The sequence below is a fragment of the Chiroxiphia lanceolata genome, chromosome 14 (genome assembly GCF_009829145.1).
Source record: "Chiroxiphia lanceolata isolate bChiLan1 chromosome 14, bChiLan1.pri, whole genome shotgun sequence".
Classification (NCBI taxonomy): Eukaryota; Metazoa; Chordata; class Aves; order Passeriformes; family Pipridae; genus Chiroxiphia; species Chiroxiphia lanceolata.
The window spans coordinates 4,547,613-4,575,068 of NC_045650.1; the positions used below are offsets into that span (position 1 = coordinate 4,547,613).

The following is a 27,456-nucleotide window of genomic DNA, read 5'->3' on the forward strand; positions in this document are numbered from 1 at the left end:
GTTTGACACTGGTTCCATGAGGACCAGAAATTTAACCCTTCATGCTCCTCTTCCTTTAGGCTGCACACAAACAGATTATATTCAAACATTAATATTCATTTTTTATTCAACCCAAACCAAACCTTCTGCCTAAAAGGAATATGTACTAAAAAAACTACAAGGAAACTGGTGATGATAATGAAAGTCTCTCTGTAACCTTAACTAGATGTTTACAATCCCAAACAATGGGATACAATCTATTTTTTCCTCAAAAATAGCCAGCTATAAATTACTAAAGTTCACATCATTTACTTTCTATAAAATCTTTTTTATTATCTTTAAGGTTATGGCTGTGAGTCCCAGTCATCAGTATATATTTTGATTATATTTGATTTACTCAGGTATAACTGCATTAGTTACAGTGGTTGCCAACATTTGTCTTCAAGTAATTCTTGCAGCCAGAAGAACGATGAGTTTAGTTCATGATTTCATCATTACAGCCTCCAGTTTTAGGGCAAGTGAAGGAGTTTGGTTCCACTCAACTGGCAATACAGATGATGTGCCTGTCATTTATGCAGTGTGATCAAAGAGGGGATGTATTTGTATACTTATCTTAAATAATTGTTCCAAGGAGAAATCAGTCAGGTTAAAACCCATTTGCAGATAATGATGTAAAAGTTTTTTAAAAGATTATGAAATATGTCCCATAACTGGAACTCAGCTATGCCTAATATAGAACTTTATTATTTCAACACATGAAGACAAATTTCATTAAGGAAGGCAGTACCTTCTCTTCTGAAATGAAAGGAACTTATGGAGAAAAGTAAATAACTGAAATCTTAATATTTCAGCACCATAAAAACCTTCAAGAAACTAGTAATTTATATCTGTTGAACATCAATCCTTCTTTAGTTTCACTTTCTGCTATATATATTTTGTGAACCTTTAAATAAAAAAAAAAGCAGCTATTTAAGGGATAATTAATAACAATATGCCTTATGGCACTAAGTTCTTAATTACAGGTTTATAATTTTTTTTATTATTATTTTAGTAGGAAATATAACTTTGAATGACTTCATCATTTAGTTCACTCTTCTTTCATATGCAAAGAACTGAGTTCAAGCCTAGGTAACAGTAAAAAAAATTGGTTATTATTACAGTTACTTATTTTTTGTTAAAAAGCATTAGGTCACCTCCAATTCTATTTATCTTCCACAAGTGTCCTACTTAACGGAATTCAGCAGAAGAATTTAGAAAGAAAAATAAATACCCAGTAAGAACATTTTGTTGCTCATTTATTTCCAGTTCACATAAAATACCAACAACTGAGTCCTAAAGCTCTGTACCTAGAAAACTGTTAATGCAAATACTGGGATGGCCCTTCTGAAAAGGTGATCTCTCATATTTTTAGAATCAAACATCTAATGGGGTAATGAAGTTCTGAGAAGAATTTTTATCATTTTACCTCAAACATATCACGATATGTCTACCATGATATACCTTCTCACCTATGCTCATAAAGGGAAATAATCCCACCTCCACCACACGTTCCAGAAGATAAAAAGCTCCCACTGTACCATTTTCAGTTTAGTTTCAGAGCTGACAGAGTCAAAGGGGAAAACCCTCTCGACTTACAAGTGTCCTTCATGCAGGTCATGGTTGAGGAGCACAACTCAATGACACAAACTGCTGGTTTGCCCAGTTCCACGGGAGGCACTGTCAGGATGGAAACCTGGGAAGCAGAAGAGCCTGTGGTAAAGCAGAGTATTGTGGAGGAGGAGGAGGCAACCAGCACAGTTCTCAACACAGGAATAACTGCAGTGACACAATTTGGTTTGCTGGTTTACCAGCACAGAAGAAACACAACGGTGATTAGTATCCTTTAAAATTAAAGACTGCAGAGGCTGGTGAAGCAGAAACATTTAAGGAAGGATCTGGCAGTGAATAGTAAAATCTTCCAACAGTAAAAGAGAATGTGGAAGAAAAAGGAACTTTGAATGAAGTTTAGACAAGGTAAATAATTAACAGTTAACAGAATACTAAGATAAGGTAACAGTTTATTACAAAGCAATCAAAAAGCAAGCAAAATAAACTACCTTAAAGACAGCAGCTTAGAAACTCTACTAATTACAGCGTGATTTTATTATTTTATTTTTATATTAAATATAATGTCATTTTCCAAACAGGAAAACCCAAGTAATTGAACTAAACTAAACTAAAATTTGTAATAGTTTTATAGACTAAAACAAATTAAAACAATTACTGGTAATTCTGGATTCAAGCAGGAACAAAACCATGAATTAATTCCTCCCACAATTAAATATTAATGCATACAATACATAAAGACAAGAGATACAAAACTGGTGTGTACCTGCTGCTCTGGATCTGTGTTTAGTACAGACTGATCTGTAATGAGCACTGCTCTGGAGATCTGCCTACAATTAAATAAAAGAAATATGTAAAAATAATTATATAAAAAAATATAATTATGTAAAAATAAAACATGTAAAAAATAGCAATTTGGAATCATAGTTTTGGTAATACTAAGGCTATTTCACCATATAATCTTTATTAATGTGATTCTTAGTGGGATATTTTGCCTGTTGCTGAAGTAGGAACACATTTGGAACATTAATGCAGTATTTTCAGTGACCAAACTAGATGATGAGTCAATGCAGTTGTATAAAAAGGTTTGAATATCCTTTTGATTAAAAAAAAAAAAAAAAAAAAAAAATCTTTTGTCTATTTAACCAAGATTAGCAGCAGCATGTTCCAGGACTTCAATGTCCCAAGCAGCACAGGACACTTGGGATTAAGGGGAAATACAGCAGGGAGATCATGAATTGCAGTTTCTGCTGCTCCAGTGCCTAGGATTATTTCTGCACTGCACTCACTGCTACAGCTTTGCTAATAATATCTGCACTGCTTTGAAGGCAAAGGCAGATATGTCCAATTGTTCCATACCTGTAACACACATTTGTGCATGTGCTCTCTGACAGGTAACTGTCTTCCACAATAAAATAGTTGGCACTTATTCTTTGTCCAAAATGATCCACAATAGCTTTGCATCTGTTTAAAAGAAACCAAACCATAATAAGAAATTTCAATATAGGGTAATAAAAGCTTGCATAAGAACATTTACTGATAAATAAATAAAGCAAATCAGCTTTACTTAACTTTTTCTTCAGGTATGAAAATTACCTTTTCTTTTAAATTAAATTCTTCTGAATGGCTTTATCAATGTTTCAGTCAATTTAACATACAGGACTCAAACCAGTCAATTTTACATACATTCCTATACTCAAATTCAACAGGTACCTTGAAAACAGTAACTAAAAGAAGTGTAACAGTACAAGCAGTGTTTTAACACATAGCATTCTCAGAGTTTCAAATTCTATTCAACATGTGCTTCACTTGCAACTTTTAAGAAGTTTTCCCTTACTATTAATTTCAGTGATTTCATTCTCAAGCTCTCATTTGAATACTGCAAATAAACAAGGAAATGGAGCTGCTGCAGTTCATTTCTAATTATAACCTTTCTTATTGTTTATGGAACAATTTCCCTGCCACCCCCCAACCATTATCAGAGGGGAAAGGTTGATTAAATGTCATGTTGCATCACTCAAAGCCAGCAAAAGCAACGACATGTTTTATTTTCCTGCTAAGTGTGCTGTTTCCTCTCCTTTGTTCAGGAATAGCATCAGGTCATACGTGTGATAAGATTTTAAACTGAGAGAGAGGGAAAGAGAGTGCTTTAATTTCAGTCCCACTTCACTTCAAAGGGTGATGCTGAGAGAATTTCTTTCAAGTGCTGCTCCCAAATCCAGCAAACACTTGTGCACTGACATTATCAGGTCTCTGTCATCTGATCTGTGTTGGGACAATGAATCATCCCGAACCCTCCATTGACCTTCTTTCAATGTGTCGAGATAAAAGGATGAAAATTAGAATCCATCTCCTTGCAGTGCCACGAGTTATAAATGTACTTTATAGGGCTCATTATCCAAACTAATGGACTAAGGGCGACATCCTTGAAATGGACTCAGCAGCACTGCCAGAGCCAGCCTGCAGTATTTCAGATATGTAAATTACTGTGTTTGCTACAGCTTTTTATTACAGATGTATAAATGTCCATTTGTCACATCTCTTCCATTCTGAGACAGAATTATGTAATTGGAAACATATGTAAAGTGTGATCAACATAAAAACGCCTCCCGTTATTATGGAATTTTATCCTATGTACCCCCAAAAGTGACCTACAACAAACACAGAGAAAAGCAACAACAACAAAAATATGATTCGTGCATTCAATGTGCTTTTTCCTCAGCCTCAGAAATATGATGTGGTTTTTATTTTCTAACAGAGCATCAGAGTTCTACCAATAACACGGGATGTTCTGCAAACATATTAAAACAGCAGACCTGGTACAATACATAAAGACCAGGTATTTTAAAGTGTATTACCAAAACCTTAAAATAGGGATGTCTACAAGTTTCTATACTTTCACCCTGTCTTCCCTGAATCCTGTTTTCATAAACTATTAAAAGTACTACAGAAAAATGAGAAAAATAATTGTAGAGTTGGGGATGAAATCTACTGTTCTCTGTATGTACAGGTGTGGGTAGGAAAATGTGAAAAAGCAATGTTAGCCATGTCTAGAAAGGAGTTGGAATAAACTTTGATGATATTTAGGGGCTTTAAATTAAATGCAAAACTAAAAGTTTTAGAAGAAAACCAAGGCTGCAGATAGAAGTATAAATTTCCCTTACAGGTATTAAACCAAGAATATTAAAGATAGTGAAAAAATAATTGCATTAAGATATGAGTGAAGCCTGGAAGGCTGTGGAAGATGCTCTAAAATGAATCCTCCACAATGTGACTAAATTTCTCCTGTGGGGAGTGTAAGCTATTTGTAACCAAGAGAAGCTGCCTCTGGAACACAGAGCCAGCTGTACTGACAACCAGATATGAATTTGCCTATTACCAATTACTATTAATGGTCTGTTGACTCAAAAGCTCAGTATCTCATAAATAGCCTCATTAACAACTTGATAGCTGATTTTTATTAGGCAAAACACCGAAGCCCAAAGCCAAGAGGAAATACAAGCTGGTGCAGGGAGGGAATACACAGTGAGGATGGAGATAACATGAAGAAAGAAAAGGAAACAGTGGTATGGGATATGTTGTGCTTCTTCATATTCACCATCAGAAAATGGCATTATTAAAAGCCCAACGTTTTTGGAATAATGAAAGTCTGATAAAGTCTTTTAAAAGTATTTCAGTAATTCTGTTCCCCAAAAATCTATCCTTCAATTTTGAAATGTCATAAGAGAACCAGGAAAGCAGCCTAATAGCCTAAAAAAAGATACTTGAAACCTATGCTGAACCCTGGGGAACTTATTAGATTCAAAACATAAAAAAGCATGTTAATGGAAAAGCAGCACTCCACCTCTTTTGGAACACATATAACCTTATAAAGAAAATATTACTTTCAAAGGTCTTCAGAATGTCCCCCTGAAAGAGTAAGTTAACTGTTTAAACATTATTGGAAAATAAAGCTTCCTACAGTAACAGTTCAAATATTAGTGTTAAAATAAACTGCAGAGTTTCTGAAAGGGGCACAGTTTCATCTGCATATGAATTATGCATTTAGAACAACACACATGAGGAAATGCTATCACATTTACATCTCACAGTCTGAAAGTGTGCAATGAACTCCAGAACCTGCAGGAACTGACAGAAAGATAAAATCTGTTGTTTACACAGTTTCAGGGAAAAACAGCTACTACTTGATCATGCCATGACAAATGCAGCTCAAGGAATCCAATGTGCAGTGCAGCTGGAAAGTAAACACTTTCCCCCCATCATTTAACTACTAGTTTTCCTAATAAAATGTTACTACATCATTTCTAACTTAATTTTCAAAATTTTCAACAGAACATCTAAAACTTTCAATTATATAAACTAAGCTGAAAATAAACTCTTAAGAGAGTAAATTCTGCAGTTTGGGCTGATAACTGATAGAATGTGTGTAAGAGAAACATAACAATTTACAGAGGTGTGAAAAATGCCACTACTGGAAAAACTCTGGGTTGATTTTTCTTAGCTCAACTTTAAACCTGCCTACAGGTCTGATATTGTTGTAAAAGAATTTATTCTGGGATAAGAGGGCAGCATAGTTTATGACAACAATCTACCTAAAAACTCATTAAAGTCTTTTCTCTTGGAGTGACATGCATTATCAGCAAAGATTAATCCGATGAGTCTTTAGGTGAGCTCCATTTTTAAAAATGCAATAACAGAGGGCTTTGTTGTCATCTGATGAAAATCAATTAGAGTAGGTAAGGCCACAAGGAAAACTAACATCACTCATCACCAGCCCCCCGGCAGCTGAAATGATTTGTCTTCCAAGCTTGGGTGATCAGGAGCTGTAGTAATATCAGAGGGAAATTAATTTAGTTTCTATATTCTAGACCCACTTTCCTTGTTCTGGAGGACCTATACACAAATTACTTTTAATCAAGGTTGATGTGTTATTAATACCAAGGAGGATCTTTGAAGAATCATTTTTTTTCCAATTGACTCCCCACATTTTTCACCTGCATTTGGTGTGCAAACAGAAGGTTACTGTGTCACCCTTACCTGCCAGAGGCTTTGTCCACCACCAGGCACCGCACGGGGTGGCGAAGGCAGTAGATTCCCCCAAACACAGCACACAGCCTGGGAACAGGGAAAAACAAAGGTTATTCCCATCACAGCTAATGGTAATCACTGTGTGTCACAGCCAGGCAAAGCTCTGTGCCCTCTGGTAGGATGGATTTATTGACTCCATGGGCCCCAACACACGGAAGGGTGGAACTGCTGGAATGAGTCCAGAGGAGGACACAAAGATGCTCCAAGGGTTGGAGCCCCTCTGCTCTGGAGCCAGGCTGGGAGAGCTGGAGAAGGGAAGGCTTCAGGGAAACCTGAGAGTCCCTTCCAGGGCCTAAAGGGGCTCCAGGAGAGCTGGAGAGGGACTTTGGACAAGGGCCTGGAGTGACAGGACAAGGGAGAATGGCTTCCCACTGCCAGGGGGCATGGTTAGATGGGATATTGGGAAGGAATTCCTCCCTGTGAAGGTGATGAGGCCCTGGCACAGGCTGCCCAGAGAAGCTGTGGTTGCCTCATTCCTGGAAGTGTCCAAGGCCAGGTTGGATGGGGTTTGAGCAGCCTGGGATAGTGGAAGGTGTCCCTGCCCACGGCAGGAGGTGGGACAAGATGGTCTCTCAGGTCCCTTCCAACCCAAACCATTCTGCAATTTTAGGATTTTGAAGTAAAAGATTTTGGTATCTCTTCGTAGATGGTCAGCTTGAAAAGAAAACTTTCACTTTCCAAACGTGACTTCCTAAAGTGGAATCAATTTTGTCACTCAAACATCCTATGAGGCAATTCAAAGACAGTCAGTCCCATAACCCCTTTCAAACCTGGATGGCCTGATGCAGCACAGCAAAGGGCTGCAAGTGTGTCCCCAACCCACACCCCCTCTGAGCTCACTCCAGAAGGCTCAGCCCAAGGAGTTGTCAGCACCAGCACTGACACTGCCCAAACTGGAACACCCAGTTCCCTGGAAATACCCCTGTGCTCATGCAGAAGCAGCAGAATATCCCCACGTTGAATCTCAGCCTTGGCTGTCTGGAGATTGTTGGAGATGACACAAAGGTTAAACATCCACTGAAGGATTATTAGGGAGCCTTGAGCTACAGGTTGATTATCTCTAATGCTGCAATCAATGGCTCCTTGCCTGACAAAGCAGATATCAGCATCTTTCAAACCAACTCAGATGAATTTATTTCATATGTTATATGTAAGAATAGTGCTATTAACTTAATTATAACTAAGATTCCTTAGTTAAAAACATTAAATTACATCTTTCCTTTGACTTCAACCACAGTCTGGGGCTTTTTGATATATGCACTTGATTTTTCTAGGGTGCTTTGAAAGAACTTTGCTGCTTGGCTGCACAAAAATGTGAATTACTTATTTCCAAGAGTAGCCTTCTATCCAGAAGAGGAGGGCATGACCTGTTTTCATAAGAGGCCAGCAGAAAACTTCTCTTTTTAAATGAAAATGGAAAGGAATTTTGATTGTGTTGTTAAACAATCACAGAAAGCCCAAATACCTATTAAACAGCCCAGCACGAAAAATGACACAATCGGGAAGAACTTGCCAAAATTATTTAAATACAGAAATTGAAATATTAAACTAAATGGCACCCCAGTAATTTATGACAAAGTAAAATCACTGTGCTAACATTACTTTCACACAATGGGCTATTCAAGATGATTTGACTGTACTTCAGGTACAAGGCAACTCTTTGATACCATTAACCCTAAATGACAGACATTTAAACTGATATTACTCTAATTAACTGGCGACTGCCTACCCCAATAATTCAAGTTTTGCTGAAAGATAGCAACAACACTGTACTCAGCTTCAACTCTGCCCTGCTGACATCAAATCATATTACAGCTAAATTAAGAGTTGTGAAAATTTTTGGCCTGGTAGCTCTCCATCATCCACAGCCTTTAAATGCCATTTCAGTCCCCATCAAGGCAGGACTCAGCAGTTGCAGTTTTTAATACAGCTGTGAAACAATAGGACATATTAAAAGCTGAGGTTTTGACAGCATATTCACCATGATTTATGACTTTGTATATAATTTGATTATTCTATTAATTTTACTGATTACTGATTCAGCTAATACAGTGAAGGTCACTTACAAAATAAATCTTCATTACATTCCACAGAAAGTAACTGCCTCCAACTAGTTGTTTTCTTTAATTAAACACTAATGTAACAAGAGAGAAAATAGGCTGCAGGGTTGCTGCATCTGTTGATACAAGAGGAGTTTGCTGCTTTGATGTAATGCTCTCCGATATTAATTGAACAAAAATAGAATGTGTCTCCATCTGACATCTCGATTTTCAACCCAGAGATACCATAAACACACTGAAATTACAGACTTACCCTTAGTTCACTCAAACTACAGAAAAAAAAAATTTGAAAACTGTATCACAGTTTTACACCAAAAAAATAGTTTGTATTTCTAGCATCTAATTTGCCTTCTACTTCCTGAAATTCACGGAGTAATTAATTTAAAAATTGACTATTTTTCCCTCTAACTGTACAGTTTTCTATAGCAAAAACTGCTTGCTTCTCTCCTTAAAGCTGAACACTGCATGTCCAGCACAGTAAGCTTTGGAGAAAGATCAAAGAAAAACATGCCAAGTGCTGAATTAATGAATTTTCCTCTTTCAATTTAGTTTTACACACAGAGCAAGCTGTGACCTGGTTCTTATGTTAAATTCTGTGTTTCCTGGAAGGCCCCTCAAACATCAGCATTTCCTCCAGTGTTGCTGCATGTTCTAAAAACCCTGACAAGCAGAATACACACAAATCAAATAATTAAAATGGTTACAGCTAAAAAAAAAATAGATGGTTAATCTTCCCAACACAGATTTCCCATACAAAAGTCAAAGTTCAGTGTTTACCAAATCAACTTAAAAAGTTATTCACAAGGAAATTTTAAGAGAAGTTAAAATTATTACAGTTTTTGCAAACAGTTATAAGTTCTGAAAATTTATCTGGGTAACAGTACAGTCAGGAAAAGTCCCATGAAAGTATTATGAGAAACATATTGTCACTTGTTGAAGCAAAAAGGGGAATAAATAAGTTCTGTTTGAGAATGAATTTATTGTGTTTTCAGAAACTGCAAAGTAAATCCAGACACTGTACAAAGATAATGAGAGATGTGATTGTCAGCAAAATGCAAAAATGCAAAATTTGGGGTGAAGAATTTGAGACTAGGTCTGAAGTAAGTAGTTCCAGAGACATGAAGTTTTGTTAAGAATGGCCAGAATCACAATGTAAAAGTGTTGTTTCTTAAAATAACAGCATTATCATCTCTAAATTTTTCAAAGATCCTGCAATTAACACCACTTTTTAATGGATCTGGGTTAAGCATCATTCTCTGGGATGTTGAACTCAAAAACCAGATGATTTATATAAAAGTGAGGTGAGAATCCATCAGGAAACATGTTCAACTATTTCACAAGCATCCTAGAAATTACGGTAAAAACACTGTGGGAATTGTAAGAAATTACCACAGAGTTGGAGAGGGGAAAAAAAGGAAAAAATAATTTAAAAAGTCCAGTTATTTCTGTGTTGCTGTGATGGCAGTTAACTACAAACCCACTCCCAAGACTCATCCCCGTGGAAGGTGGAAGGATGGGACCTGCCTGGCTCGAATTCCATCGCCCTTGTTCCAGAAGAAGCTGTTCCTCACACAAGGTCATCCGGCTGCAATGACACAACAAACTGTGCCCCCCAGAGACTCGTGGGCAGAGGCACAAAACCAGTGACTAGAAACCAGTCACTAAGCATTAGCTCATCCAGAAAACCCATTTATTTGTTCTCTGCCTCCAGAAAAGACATAAAAATTCAAGTTATCTTAACCCTCGGTGGAATTCAAGGACTGCTTTATTAATTCCGCCACGTTTTGGGAACTCCCTTTCTGTCTTTAGTTTAATGAAAAAGGACTTTGCTAAATGCAATTTGCCTTCACATCTCAGCTTTGCTGCAATAATAAACAATCATGTCATTTCCACAGATCTCCTGATAATGCTGGAACGTAATTCCCATGTCTGAGTGATAATTCTCAGGGAGACCCTGTAAGTCAGATCTGCACATCCCCACCCAGCCAGAGGGGAATTTCCTTGCTAAGGGACTGTTAAGAGGCAATACCAAATAATGTATTAAAGATACTTCCCTCATATTGCCATCATTGTCCTAATTATTAAATCCTGAAAAGGCCTCTCATAACAGCATTTGTTTTTTGTGCTTTTAGGTTCCAAATATGTTTTTCAAATGTACCAAGAATGATCGAGAGTAGGACAATGTAATTCCAACCCCTATAATTCCTTGACTGAAAACTTTCCATGCCTAGTTAGGGATCTGAAATCAATATACTTTGACAAGACCCATATGATCCAGAGCATCCCATGTGATATATTCTATTGGCTGAAGGTATAAACTCCTGCAGAACACTGTATTTTTGGTCAGGGAAATAACGAGGATCAGAAAAGCTCTTTTTAAGAAATAATTTCCAGACATGAAAGAACTGACAAACACTCACTGAGAAGAAAGAAAAATATCTAAAATGGGAAGGTATTTTCCGAGTTCATACACTTAATGCATTTCACAACAAAGGTTATTTCCAAATTAAAAGTCTTTCCTGTCAAATTCTGAGGAATAATGTGGGCAAGGACACAAAAGCATTCCATAGCTTTATTAACGACAAGGCTCACTGATCTGTGAATAACCTGAAAAAAATGAAGATTATTGAGTTACTTTACCAATCTATCCATCCATCACTAGTGAACAGGTCTCAGAATGATGGATTATCTCACTTCCCTCATGTTTATCCCAAGCAAGAGTTTCTCCTTAGAGGGAAAAACAAACAACTGATCCTACAAACAATCCTGCTAATTATGCCTGCCTGTTTCACATTCATCTGCCAACAAAGTGAGGAGAAATACATCAAGTTTGTCTTTAAAAGCCCAACTACACTGGAAGTTTTATTATTTCCCTGAAATGCAGGCGGAAACAAGAGGAAAGCAAAGAGAGTAGCACTACAGCTACTCATATATTCAGTATTTCAGTACAAATCAGAGAACAGTGACAATTTATCAGTAATTTCAATTTACATTTTGAGGTGCAGAGAAATGGAATAATTGTAAGTGGTAAGAGATATATAAATGTGAAAATGAAATGGAGGACTGAACTCTTATCTCATATACAGCCAATGGTTTTTAAATCACCTGTGACTGTTTCACACTTGCACAGGATTGCACACATGCTGAGACTCAAATCTGTCACATCTGATTGTACAAGAATGAACAGTATCTGAATTTCTCATTAAAATGCCAAATCACACAATTAACAAACAGAAAACTTCTGTATTTTGCTTACATGTAGAGTCATGACACTTATGAATGGAGTTAATTGAAAAGGGTGTTGCATTCCAGTTTTGATGTATCAATTCTAAGTGCTTATTACAGTCAGGTTTCCTGAAGTGTGGTCTTGATTTCAGACCACTAAAACCTTCCAAGAGATTGTAACAGGGACATAATTGGGAATGTTAAAGGACCTGAGACTACCTCAGAAGCTCTGACACTTGCAGCAGATAACAGTTCACATGTAAGGGTAAAAACTGATTATTCATTTTTAAATACATACAGGAACCCTCCAAATCAATCATACAATTCATCTTATCTCAGCCCAGACTCTTAATCTTCCTGTAAATATGGGGACTGAAAGAGATGGAACTTCTTAATCAGATCTTTCCTCCATCACAAAATTACTGCTGTCACTGTCACTGAGGCAAAAATTACCAATTTCAGCTGGAACCTGCAGCAACTGCTAAAAAGGGTGACACTGCCCACCAAATACAGACCCTGTGGAGAAGTGAGCGAAGGCCACAGAGGTGAGGCCACAACCTCCACTGTCACCCACTGAAAGCACTGGCCAGGGGTGAGGAGAGGCACAACTGAAAGAAATCCTCTCTGAGGAAAATTGAAAATTACAGGCATGCTAGAGTTGAACTGTAAAATAAACTATTTGAAAAAATATTTGGAAAATAGCATTCCAAACACCCCTGAAAATCATAAAAAAACCCAAAGTTTTTTTGCTTCTGAAAAACTGGAAGAAAGGAAATTCAATTTACCAAAGAGGAATCCTGTAAAGCATACAAAAGCAACTATGGACTCTTATTCAACAACTCTTTCACACTTTTAAGTAAAATATCTTTTTTTTTCCCCATTACAAAGGAAAATTTGAAAGCTGACGATTTTAACATTAACCTCCTAAATCAGAAAATATTTGGGGTATTTTCTAATGTTTTCTACAACCAGAAAACACCTCCATCAAAAATCACACTAAGTATTCTAGCTGTTGTATCACTGACTTTACGGCAATGCCCAATTCCAGCTTTGTTTTGGGGACATTTGTTCCAGGAAAGGAAAGTTGGGTCACAGATTTGCAACAACATGTCAACAGCAAACTGCAAACCACATCTTGCTTTCCCTGGCTGCCTCAGACATTGATGTTTTGGTGTCTTACATTTACCACATCATTTTGATATTCCTCAAGGATGAGATATTACTATATTCATTTTTGCTAAACATCAAACCACTGCTACATCATCGGAAAGGAAGAGACAGAACAGTTTTGTACCATGAAGTTTGAAGCAAAGGAAGCAGTTAAAGGCCAGTAAAGTTTTGCTGCCTGGGAGAGCACGAGGCTTCCAATGCCCTTCCTTGTTCCACTAATCCAATTTGTGGAGACAGAAATCTCACATCTGTACCTCAACATACTGGGATGTACATTACAGTGACATAAAAGTTTTAATTTTCTCTCCTAAACCATACCTGCTTAAACCAATAAAGAACTAACGCTGCTTTCACTCGCTCAGGTGTCGTCAGCAGTTCTAAAACGTTGTGGTGTTTATGCAGAATTCATTTGGGATGCAAGGATGTGACTTCCAAATGCCTTTGGCTCATTCCCATCAATATGCATGTGTGCCATTTATAACAGTAGCCTTGATGAGAACACACAGTGTCACTGGCTGCAAGGAACGCTTAAGAGCTTTACATTAAACAGAATATAGAACAGTGGTGAGAAATCACAGGGCAGGTGACACCTTCCTCTGATAAGCTGGTGATAAAAGCTCTGGGCTGTGATCTATAGGCTCTGTGTCACCACTCTGCTCCCCAGCCTGAGCAGCATTCCTTGGATACGGCTCACTCTCAGCGAGAAATAATCCTGAGGGAAGATCACAGATAAAAATTGTGATTCAGCTCAAAAAATATTGTGATTGCCTCCTAAATTGTTCCCTTAAAACCAAAGGTAATTTAAAAAAAAAAAATTGTATTAGAATCTTTGTAACACAAACCTTTTGAAAGTATAGTTACTTCTTGGTTTGACAGATTAATTTGCTTCAACTATTAAAATACCATGTTCATTGTAGGACTTTACATTTTAGCAAAAAAGCCCCTAAAATGCAGCGATCAATGGACATAAATAGAAAGTTGAGGCCATCTGAAGAATTCCTGTCATCATAGAATGATTTTATGATAAGAATATTTATAATACTTCTAGACAGCACTAGGGCTAACTCTTGAAATATACTGCTGTTACAGATCAAAAAACTGCATGTGCTGGCTAATAAACAAAATAAAGCCAAAGGAATTTCAAGAATGCAAAAAAAAACGATATGGAGAAGAACCTACAGAGGAAAAATGCAACTAAAATTCTAATTTTAAATATAAATTCACTTCTTTTTCCCAAGTATTTGAAGTCAAGGAAGGTCTAACTGCCCAACCAGTATAATGGCTCTGATAATATTTTGATTTATTAATCTGTTGGTCACATACAGATACCTGGTCTCTCAGTAAGTCCACACATGTAAAAATCCATGAACACAAGTTCTATTCCATTACTGTATTCAGAACAGTTCCTAAAACAATTCCTGTTCACAGGTTGTCTGTCCAACCACCTAATTACACAAATCCACATTTTTTAAAATTGCCACATAAACACAGTGTAAGGAACAGCTGAAAGGCTATTGACAAAAGATGGTACCAAATAACATTTCTGTTCAGTGGAGCACAATTATCCCAGAACGTTTCTATCAACACATAATTGCATCCATCCTACATACAGCCAAACAGGTTCAAGCTGCTAAGGCCATTTTTCTGGCAGTAATTTAAGTACTGCTCTGGAAAAAAGAAACAGAATCTATCAAAGAGACAAGACAGGAAGATAATGCCCAACATCATGTTGCCAACCAGAATTTAATAGTAGCACACATGTAAGAACTTGTCCACCACAAACAAAGCAGGTAAGAGCCTGCACTGCTATTTAAAGGACTGATGTACAAATATATCACTCAGCCAAACTGGCCTCATCAGGCAATGCTGCCTTTTTTAACAAAGCTAATGTTTACTTCAGACCTACAGGTTACCACATTAAAACCCACATGGAGCAGATGGAAACACTGCCTCGCCAGCAAAAGCTGAGAGGAGAAAAACACCCTCAGCCTTTTGAAAGCCAGTTGAACTGCTGGAAACAACTGAAAATTAAAACTACCTGCCCTTTGCACAGGGATTCCTGATGGGTCACAAAAGCATTGGTCACCAGCTCTGCTGCTGGGACCACAGGACACCTCAGGATAAGGACACTGTCACTTGACCATAGGTAAGTAAAGAGCTTGAAGTGGATCCTGTTTTATCCTGGAATGAATTGTTTGGGTTTTTTTAATTACTTAAGGCTCAAGGAGTGGAGAACATATGGCTGCTGTTTCAGATGTGGGAATGTAAAACTGCAGCCTGTGTGGGGCTCAGTGCAACAGGGCTGCATGGGACCCTCTCTGCTCTTCAATTCGTGGGGGGAAGCTTGTGGTCTAGACACATCTACAGAATGATGCCAAGAGGACAAGAACATGATTTCACATCAGTTCCCCTGTTTGTACAAGTCTGATATATAAGAAAGGTGAAAGAATTAGGTTTTGATTTAAATTTAATAATAAACTGCACACGTGGCACAATTTTGCTACTTTCATAAAAATCCAGCCCATTATTTTATATCTACCTCTAAATGGCAGATGCATTCTCAGCATTAGTTAGAAACACAAACTGACAACGTGTATCTTCCTGCAACTTCAGGGAAGACTTAAAGCACAGATTTTCTCAACCCACCCCAAAGCACAGCCACCCTTTTGGACACACATCACTCTAAACCTCCTCTGCCAGATTTAAAAAGTGAGAGCTACACGTGAGTTAAATTAAGGCTTTCTCATTTCCTAGGACTTATCACCACAGGCAGCCACCATAGCCACCAGCTATTACAAGCTGCATTTGCAACACAATGAAAATTGTTGCAGAGTATTACAGGAGTGACCTCTCCAAATTTTTTTTTTCCTTTTTCTTTTTGCAGTGAGGGGAATTTCACAGCCAATGAAAATGTGAAGCACAGAAAACCAACATGAACCCGTAGCAAGAAGATTCCTATTGAATGACATCTATTAGATTACCAAGGAGGCATGGATTGGGGAAGGCATGGATTGGGGAAGGCATGGATTGGGGAAGGCATGGATTGGGTAAGTGGGGTTTACCTGCAGAAGCACTGTGGGATCTCCCCTTGCCCATAGAGAGGGAACAAAAACGGGGTATTGCCGTAGCGGCCAAGGCACTGCAGGAATTTTTTTGTTGCCTGAAGACCTTCCAGAGTCCTGCTCTCAGTCTCTGAAACCATTGCAATGGAGTGAAGGATGAAGTGCTGCAAGCTGGGGGTCAACTTCCTTGTCTGCAAGAACTGAGCAAACGTGCTGCTCTCGTGGTCTGAGGAAAAAGCACATTGAGGTGCAGAGCACAGCGTTACTTCTGTATTGTCCCATATGCTCCCACTTACACAAGTGCCTCTACATGTCAATAAACAAAAGCAAGTGAGTTTTTCAACAAACACCCTGCTGAAAATGGATCGTCCACGTCAAGGAAGTTCATGAAATTTACTCCCAGAAGGTGATTTTTCTCACAAGACAGAAATATCACTCCATTAAAATACTTCAAAATACCACAAACCCACTGTGTGGGTCTCCAGACTGTAAATATGGCTTCACCTACTCATTCTGTTAGACTTGATCTAACTCCATCTCCCAGTCCTGAGAGAAAAGTCCTGGATAAATTCATAAGTAATTCAGAAACACTTCCATCAATGCAGAGAGCAGTATTATCAAGATATATATTCTGTTCAAGAGTCAGCCACTGCTTTACTACAAATGTACCTTACTGCCCTTTGTACAGCCATGTAGTAAGTCATGGGTTTGGAGGTTTATCATTCTAAAAAATTCTCAAGTTTTTCCTCACTTCAGCTTCTTACATAACTCTGTATTTTACAGAAAAAAGCTTTAAAAAATTCTTTACTCTCGTGAACTCTCCCTATTAAAAGTCTACTTTCCCACAAATGCAATGATCTCACCAAGAGCAATTTTAAATTTCTGAAGCCTTTACAGTAGCCTAATCTGACTCAAAATATTCCCAGGCTATTTTAAAATGTAGGAACAAAATCTGTTTAACTGTCTCTGGAAGTAAAACAAATCTGATGTTTAGGTACATGAATCAATGGATTCATTTAAAATTGATGTGGCATCTCCTTTTTTTACTAATAAATTTTCTAAATACGACTATGATCCTCACTCTGGGAACCTCCATTTCTTCCAGCAGCAGCAAACTGGGATCACCTGTAATCAATAAACCACTTCAGCCTAATGAGTCTTTACCTCCTCAGGATTTTCTGGAGTTCATCACACTCTCCTTCTCCTAATCTTACCAGATCTCAGTACTGACTCATTTTCTCTTGCATATGTTTAAATTAATTTTCTCTTATGTTTGTACTAATCTAAGAGTCTTGTTCAACTCTTCAAACCACTGTCCCAACAATTACTTCTCCTTTAGATTCCTGCAAAAATACTGCCTGGTTAAGCTACTGTCAAGTTCCAAAAGCACTGATCTCTTTTGGTCTGAAACTTCAATACCTGAACTACTCCTCTTTCCTCGTTATTTCTCTTTGATAGATTTTTTTTTCTTTGCCTTAGTTTACTTTTAGACTCCCAAGAACTGAGAAAGTCACTTCATTCTTTGAGCACAAACAAAAGCACCTTCCTCCTGTCAGCCAATTTCCCTCTTTGACCTGATGCTCATTATTCTCCACACATTATACCTCAAATCTATTCTGATTTCCTCTTATCTAAGTAAGCCAACAGTTGATAAAGGCACTTTGAACCTGCCCTCTACAACCACAAGGCATTAAATTACATTTACTTTCAAAGTTAAAAAATTTCATTTTATCCATTTCTGATTTTGTGGTGACATATTGTGGAGATTTACACAGTATCAAAAAATCAGAAAGAAAAATCAGATGTATGACATTATTTTAAAAAACACCTGGGAGGGGGAGGAAATACCTAAAAGTGATAAAAAGCAATCGGCAACCTTGATGTAATATATAATTTTGCTGTTAAAGAAAAATGTAAATAATAAATGATGTGGGAACTAGAAGAGCAAGTGCTTAAGTAGAAGAATTTAACACCGAAGTGAAAAGGTCATGAAAAGGTCAAAGCATACTTAGAAAATGAATCCATAAAAATAAACCATGTGAAAACACAGGAGAGCTCTCAAAATTGTGCCTCACTGAAAGAACTGCTAAGAAGGGATTGTGCCCTGTTCAAGGAGACACTACCTTGGTATTCCTCAGGGTGCTGTTCATAGTCCAAACAGAATGTCAGGAATTTCATTAGCATTCTCTTCTCCACCATGGTGAGCTGTCTGCTGTTGAACACATCTGCTCTAGAACAAGGCACCTGCAAAATATTTGTTAATAACTTCAGATGTAAAAGCATCAAGCAACATCAGTCTGAATACCTAACAAATATTTTAGATTACTGTAGTTATTTTCGTACAGATTTCTTTGTTATTTTCTATTATAACTAATAAAAGTTACCAATTCTCTACAATAAGAATATTTTTAAATCTTTTTCAGCCTCTTCCCTTTTTTATTTCCCTTCAGTTTCACTTGCATCTCTGACTGCAGAGTTAATCAGCAGAGTTTGTATTAATTAACTGTTCCAACATCTCCTGTTGCCATTACCACACTGACTTCTCTTGCAAATAGCAGAGACACAAATCAAGTCTATGCTATGAATTTTAAAACCTAAACCATATGAATTTTTAAGAATTAACTGCCTAGTCAATTACAGCCTAAATATTTAGCCTGAGGCAAAGATTTATGTCAATTTACTGGACTGCACAATCTTGTTTGGTTTTTTTTTTTTATATTTATATATAACACACACAAACACCTTTTCTTTCAGAAATTAAATAAAAACGAGAATTAAGGCAAAATACCAGCTTATCGTTACAAAATTCACACAGCACCGATTTCAAGCTTCTTGAGTGTAAAAAGATGAGATCAAACCCAAGCAGCAGTTCTTTCACAGTACCTGTTCCACCCTCCCTTCCCGGAAGGCCAGAATTCGTGTGGCATTTTTGAACTCGGCGTATCTGCTCACGTTGGACTTAATGAGAAGGTCAATTAACAGACCCCGGGAGAAAAGCAACTGCACAGGGAGGAGAGAGAAAAGGGTGAGCAAAGAGGGTCAGTGAAGTTCCTGATGCTGTTTGTGTAAATCCTCAGTAGCTGTTCCCTAAGTTACCTGAAATGACAGTGTCACCTTTTCCACAGGTAAATTCCATAACCCCTCAGTTAAGGTTTAGTCACTTCTGTTCTATTAATTTATAATTGGCTACATTTATTCTTTCTCTAAGCTACAAATATACAATGAAATACAGAAGGGACAGAAATATAACTACGAACTGAAGATGTTTGTCTGGATTGAAAAGTCTTTTGGTCTCGAGTAACAGAATTTGCAAGATGACACAGGAATTTTCCAAATAAAGGTTTAATGGAACACCAGTGAGGACACTACAAGGAAGCCTCTGTCCCTGAGCCTGGGAAACACCAGTGCAAACTACTGGACTTGTCCTGCTGACTGTTCTTGTGCCTGAATTTCTGGAATTCGCTGCAATTAACACCGTGTCACACAGTGCGACAGAAAAGGCATAAAATAAAATTATCTGCTCAACCACTGTCCCCTGACTGGTGTTTTCATGATGCCCTTGCAATGATCCATGGAAGTGGGATCGAAATTTGGAACATAAAGTTTGCATCCTTTAGTGTCTTCACAAAGAATTTAATGTATTAGTGAAGAAAGTTTCTTTTCCGGTTTCCAGAGGTTTGAAAAAAATCTTTTCATGCAGAATATGTAAAATTAAGCATTCAGCTTTGAAAAAACTTCCCTGTACGGCAGAGTACACATACAGGCTAAAGCACAGAAGAAAAATTTCCACTGAAGTACAGTTTTCAAGGCCACATCCAAATACTCTGAAGCACATAAAAGGCAGATTTTAGAGTTAAAACAGCACGACACGTATGTCAGACTAATAGTTTCTCTCTTCTAAGTAAAATGCACACCAGCAGGAATTAAACACATTAATAACTAATTTTAGTCACCTTGTATGCTATGGATTAACTGTAATTACTTGTTCCTTCCAATAAAATTTATTACAGTTCAGTGTTTTAGTCTGAATACAGAGAAGTAATGAGAGTTTCACAGGAAAGTCAAACACCCAGGAAGCACTCCAATAGGAAAATTACTTTTCATTTTAAAAAGATCCAAAATCCACATGTATATTGATTTTCCTTATACCATTTTTTAACAGTACTATTTAAAAGGAGCAATTTTGCAGGTATTACTTAAGTACTAAATTTCATAAAATTCACTTTTACGGAGATATTTCTGAGCTACGTTTTATGGTCTCTTTGGTTATAAACAAACACTTCAGAACATACATTAAACAGCCATTTGTTTTAAGGATAGCAAGTCTTGTTTACATCTGAAGATTGCCTCAAAGGCACTGTGTCACTCTCCTCAACATTGAAGATTTTCTTAAAATTTCAGCAATTCAAGCAAAGTAAAAAAAAGCAATGAAAAAAGTCACTCGGTTCCTACCTTGGAAACTAAATCAATATTAAACCTTCTGCCTTCTCGGACAATTTGGGAATAGGTAATTTTCTTTGGTTCTTGGGTGGGAGTTTCTGAGGGTGCAGCTTCTGTCTGTCCCAGTTCCAGAGTGGACTCTCCAGGAGAACTTTCAGTCCCAGGGGTGGTTCCTGCCCCATTCCCTTCCGTGGCACCCGCTGGCTCCGTGCCCGTGCCCTGCTCTGGTTCCCGGCTCTCCGGGCAGGGGCTCTCCACTGCTGGACACTCTTTCTCTGATTCCAGAGAAACTCCCTTGGCACCAGAGGCTCCAAGGACAGGCAGCTTTGGCAGTGCACCAGCTTCTTCAACACCTTCAGCTGAATCCTGACTGATTAAAAACACAAGGGGGGGAAAAGTCTTGAAGAGTCTTAAAAACTTTTTTAAAGTTTTGAGTCGGTGCCAGAATTAAAACCTCCAGTATTTCTAGGAAAAGCATTAGAATTTCTTTATCTTGACCAAAACAGGTATACTCCCCACTAAAGAACTCTAGTTCTTTGACTGCAAAGCTGTAATTCAAGAGGACTTTTTTTATTGAGAAAAAAAGAACAACAAAAATTTGGGTTCTTATTTTACATGTACTCAAAATGAAAATCAAGACCTTCATGGTGAAACAGCACACAGCTACAGAAACAACAGAAATGTAATATTTTAAAACAGAAACAGTAAAGCAATTTGATTTGGTGTTCCCTATGGATTAAAAACACCTTTGAAACTGAAATACAAATATTCATTAAGGTAGGATACTGTAAAAACCAAGCTCACAGAAGAGAAACAGAAGAGCTTTGCAGGCTGAGCCTCCTTTGCAGCCACAATCTCAGCAGAACCAGGCCACTTTCACCCAAAGTTTAAGTAAAATCTTCAGATTCCTTTTTCAGCTCTGCCCTTGTATTCTAATTAGCTGTTGAAGTAATACTTGTTTTTATGCAATTGTTACAAGTTTGTGCTGTGGCTGAAGGCAGCCACTCACAGGAGGGACATTCCCAAAACTCTGTACAGGCTGGTTCCTTTTCACAACATTCCTTTACAATTCCCCTTATAAAGCAGCCCTCCACTTTTAATCTCATCTACTCTTTTTATCCTGATCTTCAATGACACCTACTTTAGAAAGTAGTACTTTTGAACTTGGTTTAGTTTACACTACCAGCTGAGATGAATCAAATCAATGTCATTGCAAGTGAAAGGACTTCAGTAATAATTCCACACTATCTTTTTATCTTTATACCACAAGCCATTAATGCACTGAATAAACAATTTAATCTTGGCTGAAAACTAACGAACTATGATTTTAAAGGTGACCTGCAAACACAGAGCACCAAATTTCACTAACAGGATGGTTAAAATTCAGGAGACAGCGAGGAATTATTCAGCAAACACACCAAAATGCTCCCTCACACACCTGCAGCCTCACAGTCGGATGCAGGGGGCAGGATTTCTGTCAACAAGGAACAAGTTGCTTCTCACTTGGGAACTGAGGGACCCATGGAAAGTTTGGAAGGAGTATCAGCTTGGGCACAGCCACCAGGAAGCACTTAACTCCTGACTGGAGTAAAATACTGCCCTGGGAAACACAGGAACTGCTACAGGGAACACTAACGAGAGAAGTCTGCTGCTGTACATTAATTATGTCTTCTTGCTTCCTATTGCAAGCATTAAATAACTATAAAATTTCAAGGGAAGCTAAGTACTTGGTCAAATGGTTTGTAAAAAAGGAATCCCTGCAACAAATAAAAATGAAAGTCAATTAAATTTTTAGGTTCTGTTTGGATTTTGGATTTTATTTTTCAGGAATTAAGAACATGGTATTTGTGAAAACTGCAAAAGCTCTTGCCATTAATGCACTATCTAAGAGTGAAACTTTTATTTAATTCATCCTAAACCTTTTCATAACATAAAATTTCAGAGGAAGGTTTTCTTTCTTCCTTCTCCCAATCTCAATGTACATTTCAATCCCATTTTAAACATACTTGATTATTACTTTTTTAAAGCAAAATAAACTTGGATTCATAATATGTATTTTTCTATATCACTCTGAAAAGCAGAGCAACAGAAATGCTATATTTACATATTTTAAATCTCTATTCACTTCCCATCAAAGAATACGTAAATCTCCATGATTTGCAGCTCTACACTTTTTATAATGAAAGCCTAAAAACTGTATATAATATAAATTCATGACATCCTTCCTATAGGAACAAATATCTCTGAATAATGTAAGAACTGTCTATAAAAATTACTCAAATTGAACTTCTGTACAGACAATTCTTCTCCTAATTCAGAAAAAAATAATACATCTGCAGACAAATTGTTGTGTAAATTTAGAATATTATCTTCCACCATTCATCAATTAATGGTACTAACAAAGGAATATCTTAAAATGAATGTGTCTTATTAATGCCTTGTAACAGCAACCCCTTCAGATAGGTCAAATGAAAAATTGCCAACCAGCTGGTTAATTTATTCAGCACAGGTGTTCACTATTTATTTTTCAGCCATTTGCCTTTTTTCAATACAGCTTGTTGTAGACACAGTATTCTTTTCCTTTGATGGATGCACTTTGTTCTAAGGCCATTCATTTCAGACTTGCACTGTGTATATTATACTGCTACCCAGCTGTTTATTCTTTCAAAATAAATGTTTAATGGTTACTTCATAGGAGTTATAAAAGTTAAGCAAAAAACAACAGAATCCAGCCAGAACATGTAAATTGTCAGATACACAGTAAGTGACTTTCTCAAAAAGTTTTTAGTTCTTTTGGAGAACTTTTTCTTTGCTAGGTTTATTAATCTTATCATTGTTCCCTGTGGGTTTGGGGGTTTTTGGTGATAACCAAGACAGACAGCTCTGGACTGCTGAGCTGAGTTAAATCCTTAAAAGCAAAATCTTATGGTTGGTCCTGATTCGAGTATAATCTCACTTCTCCAAAGTGTGAAATCTCAGTGCTTGGGGACTCATTTGTGAGCCAGACATCAGTCAAAAATCATACACAAAGTTAAGAGACTATGACGCCCTTAAATCTCATTTACTACTGCTTCTGAGCAATATTTATTATGGCAGCAGGTTTACAATTACAAGATTCAAGTGATATTTCTTTCAAACAAGCATTCCATTTTCTATGCAGTCAAGCAGCCATTACTGTGCAGTACTGAACCCTGGAAAAGTCTGAGCCTGTGACCTTCAGACTGCATTAGTCTAATTCACACCTTTTTTTTCCCCCTACTTATGATGTTTACAGGAAGAAATACATGTTTCTGTACAAGTATCTGTCAACATTTCATTTAGCTACCTAAGGGATTTTCTAAGGGATTCAAGGTTAAACTTACATAACTATCACAAAGAACCTCTCAGGAATTCAGAAGTGTTCAGTTCAGTGCAAAATCCAGAAGATAAAAATGATAAATAAATACATAGTGCAGTTAGTTAAATTTATATTCAGTGGATTTGACCTCAGTAAGTTAAATCCCTTGCATATAAAAGGACAAAAGGCAAATATTCCTTTATCACTTTAGCACAATGAAGTATTTCACAGTTAAAATCCATTTGTGTTCCTGTTCTTGTGTACTTAGCTCATTTTACATGTGTGTGGTGAAATGCTTGAAGCCAAGAGCACAATATGATCATTTCCCTCTGGGCATATAAAATTATTCACACATTTCTATATTTCTACTTACTCTCCAAAACAGAAATCTTCTACATGTTGAATAGTTTTATCCTTCCTGCTCAGAGGAATGGCTTCTTCATCCTCAAGGATCAGTTTTTTCCAGTCTTCACATTCATCACCGAGATCTGTCTTTTGCTTACAAAGAACAATTATACAATTACACATTGTACTGTGTGAGCTGTTCTTGAGCTACAAATCTCTGCAGTCCAAAATAATATGTACCATCTAACACAAGAAAAAGATCATAATGTTTTTTCTATTCAGATTTTGGAGTTAAAACAATAAAGCTGCTTGGTTTATTGCAGCATGCCAACTATTTGTACTACAGGACTAACTCCAGTAATCTGAAAACACAGTGTTAAATGAAATACAAGCTTTAGTAGTGAGCTGAAGGTAACTTTGAATACTAAGGTTTGCCACAGCCAGGTTAGATCCAAATTTTGTGACAAAACTCTTTGAATGGAGACCACATGGAAAAACACCAGTGATTTGGGTATTGTATCAATCTGCCCACACAGGAATCTCTAAATCATGTAGCAGAACCCTGAGAATATGAAGTTCTGTCACTGAGCAACTCCCCTGATTATACCAGGAGGCAGCACAGTGGAATGAGCAGGGATGAGACTGAGCTGAAACACTTCCATCTTCTACGGCCCAACAGGCTCTGAACGCCTCTGTAAATAACAGGAACAGGCAGTTGCTAATGCAGCCCAAGTGCTCCATCTCCTAAATAAATATCCTCTTCAGGAGATTTCTAGTGGACTGTCATGAATTAGATAAACTTTGGTCATTGAAAAATACACTACCAGCATTAATCTTTTTGTCCTGGTTACAGGACATTTCAATGGAAGGATCCAGTAAAGAAGAATCAGCTGAATGCAAATGAGAAAACCGGAAGGGACTGAAACATCAGGGAGTGGAAAATAATCAAACAGGAAAGGGAAAAGACCAGATTATCATTTACAGAATGTGCTGGGAAAGGAATTGAAACAATAGTCTGGTGGGTTCTACATAAATTCAAGAACTCAAAGTATGACTGAGCACAAGACTGGTCTCAGTAACATGAACAACCCAGGCACAGCCTCAGAGTGCCAGGCCAGATGGGTAAGGCTCAACCAGTAAAGCTGGAAACTAGAAACCTCTTTGATCTGTCAAATTACCAAAGAAAAAGAGCATTGTGGTGATTTGTCTTGTAATAAATCACGCAAACAACACAGATTTAATGTTAAGGAAGGCTAAAAGAAGTCATTGAAGAAATTTTTACCTGATTTTCTTTAATCCAGGATAATAACCCCGAAAAACTAAAGCTGGCCCAGCTTCCACCATAGTAATTTCTCCTGTAAAGAAAAAAAATACCAACAGAAAAACTTGATGGACAGATAAAACACAGCCTTTTCACATTAAAGAAAAAACAACAAAGTTTGAGACATTCAAAACCTTTTTCCGTGACAGATTTTTCAGATGCAGAATATATAAAAATTGGTATCTCACAACTCCTAATGAGATGCAAAATTTCCCTTTTTCCTCATTTGTATCCATCTCTGACCAAACAGACTATAGTCCAAAATCAAAGTATTTGGGGGATAAATGGATAATGCTGAGAAAAGCATGTGGGATACTGTGAGGAAAAGGAAAATACAGGTAAATCTGCTTCTTGGACAAGACTGACCCTCTTACCCATGATGTCAAATAAAGGAAAGTTCACTTTACTGTTTATCTGCTGAACAGATTTTGCCTATTACAGCCTGTGAAGATGCTCTGGCAAAATTCTTACTGAACTCCATGTACTGCAGGTGGAGCCAAAGGAACTGATTTGTACAAAATGATCATCCCTCCCTGAGCACTTCCCAGTTTCTATTTACCACCTTCTTGCTTGAAAAAGATTAGTTAACTTCTTTTACATCACAGAAAATTAATAGTTCCGTTGTTAATCAAAGGGAGTCTATGCTCACCTTTTTAAAAATGTTCTATCAACATTTCTGTAAACATCAGTCAGATTAAGTTAGTTTTTGTTGTCATGCATAGCACATCCTAAATATTTAACAACTCTGAGAGAAAGAACAAAAGAGCAATTACATTTTAAAAAATCACCAGTTCTTGCAAAGTAAAACAGTCATTTCAGGATTTAACTCTGTTTTCTGGCACTGTATGCTGACAGTTCAGAAGCCTGAAAGACACCAAAAATACCCTCCTGAAGGGTTATCTAATGTTACTGCAAACACTAAAAAAAAATAAAATTAAATTTAGGGAGGAAGATGGGCTTGCATTTTACAGAATAATGCAAAAGCTGTTAAATCAAATGATCTTAAAATCTTATCATAATTTCCTCTGCTTCTGAACTGTGGAGCTAAGTGTGATAACAGTGCACAGCTGAATTCAGGTTAGATTCTCCTGCCTGGATTTATGATGGGATGTTTTTGACAGGGCTGATCTGCCCTGACAAAGACTTCATTAGGAGTGTCAGCCCCGCTCCAGCACCAGAGGGTGATGCTCTGGACCACGGTGCTTACTTAGCATATGAAGGACAGATGTCTGCTGAGCAGGGCCTAATTGCTCCTGACTACAAACTGACCTAAAAAAGTCTTTCAGCTCCTGCAAGGCAACAGTGAAGAACATAAATAGGACATCTTGTGCAAAGACAACAAAATCTGGCACCCTCTGAGTAAAGGTGGCTCCAACGACAGAATGTGGTGTCCCAGAGCTGGGGGCACCGGGACCAGACCCTGCAGTTTGGTCACTCCAAGCACCACAGCTCCATCTGCAGATGGTTTCCAATCAGAAATTCCATTCCACTTTAACAAGGAGCTCGTCCTTACCTTGCTGTGTGAATGACATGGGTGAGCTCAAAAAGTACCGCTGTTTGGTGTCACATAGAACACAAAGCAATGAGGATTAAACCTATTAAATACCCAATTCTGTCAGATTCCAGCCTGTAAACCAGTCCCTGGTAGTTGCATGTTGTGATCATCTCCAGCTTTGTTTGACCTGCCAATGGTGCAGGTGAACTTCTTGATGCTTGTTAAGATTCCATAGAATAAAAAGTTCAACATCCCTGTATTATCCGTCACGTCTGGGATTTCCAAAAAACACAGCCATGAAGATTTATTTTTAAGGAAATCTGCTGCTT

The 27,456-nt window shown here is 37.5% G+C and overlaps 1 protein-coding gene across 2 annotated transcripts in view; it reads right to left on the minus strand.

Moving 5' to 3' along the window:
- CHM (CHM Rab escort protein) overlaps positions 1 to 27,456 on the minus strand; it is a 55,686-nt gene that overhangs the window by 14,021 nt on the left and 14,209 nt on the right. For both annotated transcript variants that reach the window (XM_032702032.1, XM_032702031.1), the window contains exons 3-12: positions 25,594 to 25,666; positions 24,340 to 24,464; positions 20,642 to 20,999; positions 19,073 to 19,189; positions 18,313 to 18,433; positions 16,190 to 16,415; positions 6,622 to 6,699; positions 2,944 to 3,048; positions 2,351 to 2,414; positions 1,615 to 1,711 (exon numbers count right to left, since the gene is read on the minus strand). In XM_032702032.1, the coding sequence (XP_032557923.1) occupies positions 1,615 to 1,711; positions 2,351 to 2,414; positions 2,944 to 3,048; positions 6,622 to 6,699; positions 16,190 to 16,415; positions 18,313 to 18,433; positions 19,073 to 19,189; positions 20,642 to 20,999; positions 24,340 to 24,464; positions 25,594 to 25,666 (1,364 nt within the window). The remainder of the gene's footprint in view (positions 1 to 1,614; positions 1,712 to 2,350; positions 2,415 to 2,943; positions 3,049 to 6,621; positions 6,700 to 16,189; positions 16,416 to 18,312; positions 18,434 to 19,072; positions 19,190 to 20,641; positions 21,000 to 24,339; positions 24,465 to 25,593; positions 25,667 to 27,456) is intronic.